This window comes from Aspergillus affinis (genome assembly GCF_023601865.1).
Source record: "Aspergillus affinis strain CMG 70 chromosome Unknown NODE_122_length_107909_cov_88_106777, whole genome shotgun sequence".
Classification (NCBI taxonomy): Eukaryota; Fungi; Ascomycota; class Eurotiomycetes; order Eurotiales; family Aspergillaceae; genus Aspergillus; species Aspergillus affinis.
The window spans coordinates 67,285-79,882 of NW_026515903.1; the positions used below are offsets into that span (position 1 = coordinate 67,285).

General features: G+C 47.4%; 1 protein-coding gene across 1 annotated transcript; it reads right to left on the bottom strand.

Moving 5' to 3' along the window:
- Nucleotides 1–431: 431 nt before the first annotated feature.
- KD926_001180 (uncharacterized protein) lies at nt 432–12,460 on the bottom strand (the record flags this gene model as incomplete). Its single annotated transcript, XM_053104865.1, has 10 exons — nt 432–1,771; nt 1,835–5,377; nt 5,466–9,626; nt 9,677–9,999; nt 10,925–11,098; nt 11,147–11,490; nt 11,550–11,719; nt 11,771–11,872; nt 11,922–11,980; nt 12,036–12,460. 10 exons carry the CDS (start codon nt 12,458–12,460, stop codon nt 432–434), a joined length of 10,641 nt encoding a protein of 3,546 aa, XP_052951917.1.
- Nucleotides 12,461–12,598: the final 138 nt, after the last annotated feature.

The window sequence follows — 12,598 nt, forward strand, 5'->3', positions numbered from 1 at the left end:
CAGGATGAGAATGGGGTGAGACATGAGTGGGCTGTCCATTCTTGAAGATTCACGGCGTTAAGATCAGGTGCGCTTGGTATAGTATAGATCTTGTCAGTTAGAACGAATCTAGTACACTTATCAAAGGTTTGTCGCTGGATACCTTTGGATGGCATGGTATCAGAAAAAGTATTGTAGAAGGATTACATCTTTTGAGATGTTCTGAGAAGAACAGTTTTATCACGTGGAATGAGTCTGGATAATAAGGCTTCATAGCCAGCGATCATTCCAATTCTTCATAGTTTAACACAGGACGTCTCGAAAGAAAGAAGATCTTTTCTGGTGCATTACACACAACCCAGGTACAATTTCCAACGCAATCCAAAAGATTCCAATAATTCACCACAAATGTCCATAAATTAATCGAAACCAAGATTTTACTTCCTTCAAAATCAGAGAAATGGACAAGACGACCGTAATTCATCCCACAACCCCGATTGTTCTGGAGTCTCTTCGAACTCAGAAGGATGCAAAAGACGGCCGTTCACGATCCGACCCAGATGTGTCTTATCGATGTCTCGACAGTCCTTGCGTACCTCCGACAGAAGAATTCTGAGAAACTTAAGGGGACTCTGCTGGAAGGGAGTTTTGGATTTGTTGCCCCCTTGGAGGATGAAACCGTCCGCAGCAACCACCAATCCTTCTGACGTTTTTTCCGAAGCCACACCCAAGAATTCACATAGTCGCTGATATTCCGAGTAGGAATCAAGATACAGCTGTCCCGCGAATAGATTGAGCAGGAGTCGAAGGGTCTCTGGGACTTCGATCTCTCCGGGCTCTTTGGATACATTGTAAAGCATCAGTCTATCCAAGGAAGGAAAACTGCGGTTCTGGCGCGGCGTATAGACATGGAGCGTGACAAGCCTTGATAGAGCGACACGATCAATCACATTCTGGGCCTCGAATGGGCTAATTATGACCATATTTGTCACCACTCGCTTCCCAGATGAAGCGTCGCGCTTATCACTTGTCAGGATCCACCGCACTGGCCGCTGAAAAGAATTCGCAGTAAATTTTGTGCCTTGGAAGGGCTGGACGGTGGTAGCGAAGTCCTTTGTTACAAGCAGGTCACAGGGGAACTTAGAGACATCCAGAAACGATGCTGCAGAAGTGTTTCTCAATGTCTTGAAAGCAGGGCTGTAAGCTTCAGAGTTAGGTTTGATCCTGCCCGTGGCTACAAAGTTGTGCAAATCCGGGTGCAGTTGATGTATTTGAGGAGTGACGGCTGGCGGCCGTTGAACTTCACGCTCGCGTTCAATCTCCGGCGCGAGTTCACGTTCTTGTTCTTCCTGAAGCGTAGCGGATGCCAAATTGAGGTTATCAAATTCTCGGCACCTTTCTTCAATCAACTCCAGATTCTCCGTAACATCCGATGTTTCACAGATGGCCATGGTGTCTCCAGCTCCGGGTCTATATCGTTGCTCGAGGCTCTGGCATTCGGGCTCGAGAAAGTCTTTGGCATGAGATGAGATCAGGGCTCCGGACTTTTTGTGGTGCACATCGTGCCATATCTTGCGTTGACGCTCAAAGCGCCTACCTTGGACCGCCCACAGAGGTATGCTGCGTCGGATTTCAACCCAGGTCTCGGAAACCGCCCAACAGAGAACATCTGATACATTGATTTCCGAGTTGCTACTTTTGTCACGTAGTTCCCTGATTTTGAAACGTATCTCCGGAGGAACACAAAAGACGATGGAATGCCCATTTCTTAGTTTCCTCATTCTCATACAGGCTAATTATCTCGTTAGTTTTTTTTCTTCATATCCATGGAGAGCTTTTCTTCTGAATCACTCACCTTGAACCAGTTTGTCTTTAGTAATACCCGGGCCTAGGGTAACAGCTGCACGGTAATTTGTGGGAAGCTTGAGGTCAATGCCTCTTGTATGCGCCTCATCAAGGAAGACAAAGCAAGCTTCCATTTGTCGCGCGAACGGTGATATTTGCAGAAGCTCCACACGATCATTGCGGTCCAAGACAACTATCTCGTCATTATCGTTGACAAACACTACACCCTGGATTGGTCCCGTCTTTGGAAGCATTTCTAGCCAATGCTTTGCGACTTGTATGTTACTTAGTTCCAGGATCTGCGCCCCGACATCAAGGATTACCTGAGCCGACGGGTCCAAACTCGAGACAAGATCCAGCAGACGCTGGGCATCCGACTGAGCTAGGTTGTGGGAATCCGGGATACATACTACCGAGTTTTCAGGTCGCAGAAGGTACTCTAAGACCAAGGCATTGGTGTGATTTTGCTCTGGCAGGTCCAGCTGTTGGACGCTCAGAGGCAACGTCTTCCGTGAGTCGTTTGTTCCACTGAAGCCAACTGTTGGGTTATCTTTGACCTCTCCAATGTCCCAGCCTGATGCGGACAGTTTGTCTGGAAACTCTTTGACTTCTTTGGGAAAGACAATATGAGAGAGGAAATAATCTATTGCCGACTTCGAGAATCGGAGAGCAGGAAAAATACGGGCTGCACAATGCTGCTGATCATCCAGATTAACTCCAACGAGCTGATGGTAGACATGTGGAAGCGACGATGTATCTTTGACCCACTCTTGGTATTCAATATCGGCTTGGTCTGACTTGACCAGGTGAAGAAAGGCCAAAAGCAAATCGCCATCATTTAATCCGGAGAAGTAGTAGTTCAAAGACGTCAGTATCAGGACAACGTCGGGGTGACTGAATTCAGACCGAAGAGAAGGATTGTCTTTGGCTCGGTAGGGGACGCAAAGATTCGTCGCAGGATCTCTGTTAGGATCAAGTCCGTAATTGACTCTCCAGCGTTTCTGGGTAAGGCAGAAAGCCAATACTCCCCCAGCTAGCAGACCGCGCAACAACAGGAGCGGCTCTTTGGTAGTCTCTGTCCAAAAACCTGTTGGTCCGTCGCTTTCAACCGCCGCAATCTCCTGGTTTGTCAGCTCAGCCTTCGTTATGTATGTGAGCACAGCTTTTCGGACCCCATGGGGCTGTCTGGAGATTGGCAGGGCTCCGATCCCATAATCACAGATGTGGGTTGCTATGCGCGAAAGAAGCTCGTTTTCAGCATCTCGGTTAAGTAACCGAAGTCTAGGAAAGCTCCCGGGCTGTTGCTCCTCCACCTCAATTGATCTTGGGAACGCTTCTTTGACACCAGAAGCATATGCACGCACCAGGTTTAATACCTGATGTACAATCACCCATCTCTGAGGACTGAACTCAATAGAACGCTGAGTTCCCATGGTATAGATCAACTCAAACTTCACATTGAAGTTCTCGTCGCTCTCGTCCACGACATCACGCGAAGATTCCTGGAAGAACTTCAGGGTTCGTAGTAGAGAATGACCCACCTCCTCTTTTCCTAAGATGAAGCACTCGACGCACATGAGCTTCAATGAAAGTATGTGTTCTGGCTGGACGAGCAAAACGCCGCCTTGATCCATGCATTCACGGCACATCCGCTCAATTTCATCGGCCTCTTCTTGTCCTAACTTGACTGATCGCGATATAGGCATATGATATACGCGTCGCCCCAGTAGGCCTCCCAATTTCGAAACGAGCATCTGAAACATTTGTCTAGACTGTGGCTTTGCGACAATCACTCGGACAAGACACGACCCGTTTGCAAGAGCTGTGGCCACAATAGGAACGATGACCGACGACTTACCCTCGCCCATATTCAGTTGCATGACGGCATTCTCACCCGGACCAAACTGCATCATCTGCCTGGCAATATCTTCCTGGACGTCCCGGATCAGAATCCCATTCTCTATCTCCATCAAAAGGGACTCGGGGTATTCTAAGGGATCCCAGTTTTCATGTCCAGGGTTTTGAAGCTCCTTTACGAACTCATCACATTTGTTGGTAAGGCCAGCGAGTCTTTTTGCCCGTTGAAGTGCTGTGATAGCACATCCATACATAATTAATGCTCGCTTCCAACCAATCGGTAGTCGATGCCAGGTGCTGCGCGACAGTTGTTCGAGCAAATGGAGTGGCGACACCCTCGGCCATTGATTCACAGCAGCTAATGTGGCAAGAACTTTGACACTCATAGAGTCTCTCGGCCCCAGAATTGTCGTGCTGGGCTGCGATATCTGGGCGATGATCCTGGCGTATATCCCATCCGCATATTCTTGGCACATGACAATGTAGTCAGTGATACGGTCTTTCAGGTCGTTTGTCAATGGTCCAGTATTCGTTACTCTTTCAGCCTTCTGTAATGATGTAGCACTGCTCTGCAGCTGGTCGACGTACCACATCTCGTAACTTGATTTGGCTTGCAATCTCAAAGTCTCGACTAAAGCAGTGATACGGTGTAGAGGCAGCTTGCTAGGCGAAAAAATGCCTTTGACTTCTTGCAATTCTGGTTGGGTTATCTCGAGATCCGGTGGATGGATCAATAAATCATCGAGGCGTACTGATCTGCTTTTCTGTCGCACATGTACAGTATGGTCTGGATAGGAATACCGGTACGGGGGCAGCTCAACCGATTGAGCCATGCCACCTCCGAGAAGATTCCCAAGCTTGGTGAGATACTGCCTCAACTCTCCATTCTCGCGCCAGCTAGTGAAGCATTCCCTGGCGCTCTCCAAGACATCTCGCACATTCAGATAATCAGCCATCTTTGGATCAGCGTCGGGGGCCGGATTTGAAAAAGTACGATCTTCCCACTGGCGTTTCAAGTGATTCATCATGTTTTCAATTACCAGGGTTCGGTTCCTCGTGAGTACCTTGTTTTTGCTTGAACGGAACTGTTTCCTTGTTTCGTGCGCCTTACGTACGAAGTTAGATACGGGCGTCTGCGCACTATACATTCCTTTCATCCGAAGTTCTAATCGAGCCCTGTCGAATTCGCACCCCAATTCTGGTCGGAAGGAGGCTCGAGTGGGCGGCATTTCAGACGCTGCTTGGGGCATTATAAACAATGATGCAAGAGTTTCCAAGACCACAATATCTCCTTTTTCCGAAAATGCCATCGTTGACAGCCAAATCATTACCTGGAACATGTCCAGAAAGGGGTTATGGGAGCAAAGTAGGCGATGAATGCTGCACCAATGGCTTGCAACGAACATTCCAGGCTCTTGAATCAACTGTGCGTCGTATCTTATCCTGGCAACGTCGACTTGGACACTCGGCCCAACCACCTGAGGGGCTTGCAAAAGAAATTTCCAAATATGAGGCATAAGCAAACCTGCTTCGATATTTCTCACAGAGGGGATTTTCTCGTAGATCATCTTGCAAATGGTGAAAACTTGTGACCCGTTGGTAGTTTCGCGTAATACGGTCAAGGCCTTCATGGCGTGAGTCGTACTCTTGCGAGTGGTCGTCTCCGCCAAATCCTGACACTCGAAACGACGAGATTCTAATTTTGTCGCGTTGTAACAAGGCGTCTTCTACATGTGACTGAGAAAGATGATAGGCTTTTTTAGCTGGATCGAAGACTCCCATACGACGGTCTTGGTCCAGTATCGCTTTCACCTCCTCGTAGAATCCGTTATGCTGAGATAAGGAGCTTAGATGAGGCTGCCAGTGAACTTCTTGCATGACGCGCTCATTGGCAGGATAGTATCTTCTCCCTGGAGTGAGTAGAGCGATTTTTTCGAGGAGATACACGTGTTCTGGTGCGAGTTTATCAAAAGACCTGACCGACGCACAGCGAAGGATAGATAGCGCCTGCTCGGTTCCGGTCTTTTTTAACAAAGGGTCAGACAGACAAGATGATGTCAGAGCATGCAAATAGGACAAGAAGAGCTTGCTTTGCAAGCTTCCATTGTCAATGACACGGCCTATCTCAATATCAATGCCGTACGCATGGAGATTGGTCTCGGGCCTCCACAGTATCTTGACGCCCACATGATCACCGTTCTTCTCCCATGTTACATCGCCCTCGGGTATGAGAAGCACTCGATCTTGAGCATTGTTTTTGACCAGCAATATTTTGTTGCGCAGTCCGATTAATGTATCAAGCGACTGGTTGGGATCTACCGACATTCCAGGATACTGTCGAGATTGAATCAAGGAGCATTTCGCCTGTAAGAAAAACTCTAATCGAAGACGAGGTATCTCAACCTCTACGGCTATTTCTCGCCAATGTAATATGCAGTGCAGCCTCGAAGCTTTCTCCACCGGATGAAATATTGCGGAAAGTAATTTTGCCGTTCCACTCGTCATGCTGACCAAGTAGGTGCCGTTTCTCGCCAGATACCAAACAGTGCGTGATTGGGATTTCCGTAGACGCCAATTGAATTTAGATGAACGCCAGGGAGTCTTGGCAGGTCTAAACTCAATATATCCATCGTTTACAGAGTACCAGTGTGTATAGCTTTCCACGAAGTCATCAGGGAGTAAACCGATGAACAATCTCGATGGAATAAGCTCCCACGCGTTATCTTCTTCAGCCGCTCGAACCAGCAGGTCACCGCGGTCGAGTCCCAAGTAGACAGTATGCGCCATATATTGCTTCCTACAAGAGAACTGCATCCCGGGTATGTCACTTGGCATCACTTCCAACTGGGACTTCCCGAACAGGGTCTGGTAGGCTCGATGTTGCTCATAATTTGAAGGCAGACGAGCCAACGGAAGACCGTTGACAAGCAGCTCCCCTGTCATCAGATTCAGATGAACCAACATACCGGCATCATGAGCGGGTTGAGGCGCAGTCTGTGTAGTCAACCAATAGTCACACTCATTCAGCGCCTTCGACCAACTCTTATGTGGGGTGTAGGCCGCCCAAGCTTCCTTGATAGCCATGTTTAATCCTGGGTCATGTCCAACAACAATCTTAGCTACCAGCAATGGGTGGCTGCGGTAGGTCAGGTTTTGCCAACGATAGTACAAAATTGACATCAATGGATCAGTTTCCATGGATAAGGAGCCCTTCAAATTATGAATCATCATACAGCACTGGATATAGATGGACAAATCTAGTGGTGTTGCAAATATGGGAATCATGTTCTCAACATTGAACGTCTCCGCACATACCAAAGCAATGTGGAAATTCTTCGCAATTAGAAGAGTTCTGTGATTGTCTTCGGTGACTTGATTGATCTCCTCTTTCACAAGGCTGGTCCAATGAAGCGTAATCTGCCTAAACTCCATCAGGTGGTGAAGGCATAAAGTTTCGATATCTGGAGAAGATGAGAGCGACAGAATTCTCGTTACCAGGCATATAAGCGCGTACAGGCCTTGGACCAAGGCCCAGTTCTCTTTCATCCTTTCTTTAGCCTCTTGGATACGATCGAGTAATGCAACTACAAAAGTCTCGTCACTCAGAACTCTATGTCCCTCTCTCATCTTGGCATGCGACTGCGGTGGACCAGCTTGGTTGATGATTTGAAGGATAAATATCACCGTTTCAACCTTTTTGAAGTCTACCGCTGATGTGGATAGCTCCAACAGGATATTTTGCCATTGGAGCTTCACGCCCAGTGGCATTGTTGTGAGCGACTTGTATTCTTCCAATGAGACTTTCGGTGGGGCGGCAAACTGACTTGCGATGACAGTATTGGGAGGAGGGCCATTCGGCTCCTTTGCGGGTCGGAACAGAAACTGCTGCAGAGACACGCTGTCCTGTGGCATTTGATACGTGCACATCTTCGCAATTTTGAGTGTGGGTTGGAAATCTTCAACAAAACACCTAAGGTCATGGTCGAAATACCGAAAGTGTAGCCCATTCAACAGGCAAATGTCGCTTACATCTACGTTGATAATCCGCTGATTCTTTCGGTGGGTCGCTTCGTGGGGTTTCTCTTGCGAGAGAAGACCAATTCTTTGACAACCTTTGAAGGCGACGAAGTCTGTGGAAAGACCCTGGTATGTATTTGGCTCGTATGTTGCTCTCGGCGACCTTATGGCAGAATACTGGTAACCCAAAGCTTTAGAGATGAAAAATATGGTTGCTTCTCGCCAATCTCCGAAAGTTCGAGGAACCCTCAGCTCAAAGACTGTTGATTTGGCCTGCAAAGCGTCGGCGGATAAAGGCCACTCATGGACACTGATGCTGATTCCATTAGCCTCAGCTTCGTATCCACAACGAGCACAGTTGGAACTATGACGATACTCCCGTATGTCGAATTGTGCGTCCAGAACAACATCCACATATTTGCATTCTGTATTGGCGGCCAACTCTTTTAACCGGTTATATCTTTGCTGTTTTTGCAGAAGCTCTGACTTTTTCTCTGCTCTTTCGCGTGTTGCTCGGTTCTCAATTGCCTCGAGAAGTAGTTGGTGGCTGTCCGACTGGTCGAAATATCGGACAGAGAAGCACGATTGCGTGCCAAAGTCTTGAAAAACAGAGCTCCCTGGGTATCTCACGGCATTCTCACGTTGGCGCAAATACTCTTCGGCGCGAGCTAATCTATCCATTTGAGATTCGAAAGGCAGTAAAAGTGACCGGAATATAAATCTCGGTACGCCCGGATCATACTCGCGCAAAAGACGATGCAAATTCATGGCAGACTTGTCACATGCAATCCAAAGCTCCAGGATGGTAAGTACCATGACAGACAACGCCTCGGGGTTCTTTGAATACAGTGGAGACGCAGAATTGTGGTAGGCAATCATCAGTTCACCAAGTCGACCGCACGTGTCTTCTTTGCCTCGGTGACCGTCTAACCAACGATCGAGATTTACTGCCACCCAATCTTCCATCGCAACAAGGTTGAAAATTTGATACTCGGCATCGGCCATATCCAGGTGCACCGGAAGCTCTGTGGCCTTGCACAAGTAAAGCTTCAGCTGAGGTTGGTATTTTTGGAAAGCTGGGTTTTTAGCATCGCGTCGATCATGAATGCTCGCAACATGCTGATCGAGATTGGGAAGTTCATGATAGATATCCCGCATGAATTCTAATTCTCTCAATGACTGCATATCTGGCTGATTCTCTCGTTGCATACTTTCTTGCCATCTGGTCTTGATTGTATCATTCGTTTGTCTCAAACTCTGTTGGACGGATTTGAACCAGGAAGGCTCATCAGATAGCCCTAGCTTGAGAATTCGTCGGGCAACTTTCGCATTCATCAGATACAGGTTCTCACTCGTCATTTCCAATGGAGATAGTCTGATGATTGATGTCATAAAAAAAACCATAAAGCTTTTGTACAGGTCATCAGACTTTCTTTCTCTGTAAAAGATCAAATGAAGTACCACTCGGACCAGCAACCATAGGGCAGACCTTCGCCATGGCGAGCGACAATTGCTCCACAGAATCTCTTCGCGAGTGTTCTTCTGAATCTGCAGCGCATGTACTTCAGTTGATCGAGGACGCAGAATAGCCATAATAAATTCTGTCACCATCTTTGGGTGCGTCGTATCTCGATCCTCATTGTGCATTTGACCGGCTTTTTTCACTTTCATCAGGGTGTTTGGGGCAGTCTGGTTGCTCATTCTGGCAACAGTTTGGGCGAAAGCCTTGAGGAATCGTGGATCACTAAAAGTGCTCCGGTTGAAAGCGATAGTAGGCCCTGGGAAAACCCGTTGGAGACGACCAACTGTCGACATGACATCTCCGTTGCGAGGAGATAGTTCAAAAGATTCCACATTGATTGCACTCTCAGTCGTTGTGAGCAATATTGCTGCATTTTGGTCCCGAACATAAATAGGGAGAAAGCCACCTAGGGTCTGGTTAAATCGGCCTATGAAGATTGGGACCCTCTCTACATACCTTCTGTATCCAATTTCTGTAGAGCCTCTGTCAATTGTCTCTCATTCACTTCGCTTTCGGTTCCAAAAGTAGCTCTCAGGCCATCCATCATTGACAATCCTCCTTTTATGATACCGGCATCTGGGCTCTGGACATGGGAACTGAAGTCACGCAGGGCATCACAAACTATGTCGAGAAGGATTATTCCGTACTCTCCGTTGTAGTCATCGGCCTGTGGGAGCTTTGGTGGAAGGAATATATGATGAAACAAATACATGCTCGCCGCTAAAGTCATACGCCGGGGTGTTCCATACGCCATGACTAGTGGTGACTTGATAGAAGCTCTATAATGGAGCGCTTTTCAATGAGATCCTTCACGGCGGGGAATCAAGGAAGGTAAGAATAATCACAACTTGGTGAAATACAAACTGTTGACAACAGACAACAAAATAGTACAGAATGTTGTCCTTTCTTCTTCTATCAAACGATGTTTGCGTGAGAAGCCAACTAATCCTGAAAAATGAATGTTCTAGCCAAAGGGAATGAAAGTTGAAGAGCCTAGTGGATATGAACTGGCTATCCTAGAAGAGGGAATTGAGAAGACGAGAAAGACAAGAATGGGAAGAGATAAGGAGATGAGAATGAGGATGAGGGTGAGGAGAAAGAAGGGAGAGAGAAAAGGTTGGGGGAGGTGGGGGAGGTCTAGAGGGAAGGCCGCGTCCTGAGGCAAACAAAGTAAACGACATTCACTAAAATGCCAGGCAAAAATACTTACATCTTATCACCTCGATCTTTTTCTGGCCTCCAATCAAGCAGCCAGCCTGGCAAGGAATACTTGGCAAGATAAGTAACTCATTTCCAAGCCGAGGTAGAATCTGGATTCATTCACTCTTTCTATCTGTTTTGCCTCATAAGTAGGTCCATGTAATTATCTTGAAGCCTCAAGGTCATGTTGGGGATTCCAAGGACAAGCCAAAGTGCCACATATATGTACATGCTTATAGCTAATCAACAGAAACCACAGCATACCATCTTTGGCAATTATCACGGCAAGTTGAATATACTCTCTCTCTTTAATACTGCATCTAAAGCTTCAATTTCTCCGAGATTGTATACCTTCTTAGCATCCACTCTCTCACCACCACCAACGGCACATTAATCCTTCACTTCCCTCACCATCAGCCAGGTAGGAACGATTTGAACTACCCACAAGCCAAGCCTAGGAAAACATTAACTTCAAATAACAAACACAGAAGAGAACTCACTTACAACAGCGCTTCTGACCCCATCATACTCCACTTCGTCTGAACGGCATAACCTAATGCTGCACCACCCGTATTCACGGCCTTCAAGAACCCGGTATACCTAGTCAGTTCGTCGACATCCTCCGTCAGAGTGCCGATGAGCGCATACATCCACGTTTGGAAAGCATGGTCGACAAACCTGTCTTATTTTAGCGTCTCCACAATGCTCTGGGTGGTTGGCACTTACCCCTTGACAAGAATTAAGAGAAAGCTCGCGTAGAACTCGGACTGCGCCCAATCCAAACCCACCGGATTCGTCTTGGAATAATACCATTGCACAACCGTGTCCCATACCCATGTCAGAGTGTACAGCGCATAGATGGCAAAATACGACCAGCGGAACTTGGTCGATCGACTGAGTTTCTGGTTGTCGAGAAAGACCCCGGCTGCAAAGGTCCCAGCAACTCCTGCGAACGCACTCGTGAGGGAAGTAAGGGCTCTGCCGCGGACAGAATGATAAACTGCTGTGAAGGTGCTGTTGTAGGAGAGGAACCATTGCGAGTAGATGAAGAGAGGCAGAAGGAGAAGCATCTATTCTATCTGGTCAGCTTGACTGAGAATGAATAACTATCAATGACAGTGGTCCATACTTCTCGTCTTTTCACGGCACTAAATACCCTCTTTGCCTCTTGCCATGCGTTTGGCTGCTTCTTCGACAAAACCTTCACACCGTCTCGACGAATGACTTGATGTGGTCGAGATATCAAAAGTGCAATGAAGGGACCGCAAGCAGCAATTGCGATGAGGGGGATGTACGTGACTAGGAGAAACCGTGAGCTCGGGATCTTGAAACCCATGTTTTTAAGCTTACCCGGAGTAACAGCGCCGGCTTCTTTATTCGACACATTGAAACCAAGAGCAAGAGCTCCTCCGACTGACTGACCCAACGCGATGGAGGTATACCAGATAGCGACTGTTCCATTAGACATCCATATGCACAGAGGCCTCGGATTGGTACTTACTGAACCTGCCTTTAAAGTCCGGCTCTGGGTACGCCAGCATGATCGCAGCTTGGACAACCCTGACCGAGACGATAGAGTTAGCATTTTTCTGAACAAAAATGCGGAGCAACGTACCAAAGAAGTGCTGTCGTAAATCCCTGCAAAGCAGAGGAAAAGTACATAAGCCAGGTATTGCCAAACATGTTGTTGCAATACAACGAGGCACCATTGATGCTGAAGCCTATTACCCCGAGGCTCAATACAATACGCTCCCCCAAAATGTTCACGAAGACTCCAGTGAGAAGTGCAAAGATGACATTGAGCCCATAGGATAGCCCAGACGTGATGTTCACCAGCAGTGGGCTTTTCAACCCTCCCGCGCCCAGTGCATTCAGCGCTCCGTACATGCCCGGGCCACAGAAGAACACACCTGCGATAACCAGGGCTTGGAAGAACGTTGAACGAAAGAAAGAAATTTTGGAAGATGGCAAAGGGGGGGAGACAATTTCAGAGGGCTCAGATACCTCTTCAGCATCGTTCTGTGCTTGTTTACCATCCATATTTTTCTGGATATCTCGCTTATCTGCTTTCAACCAGGGATATGATATCTGCAATTCGGTCAAATCACTCCGGAATCTAGGAACACAAAATCCATTCTATATACGATTCAAGCTTCATGATACCATGAATCCTGATGG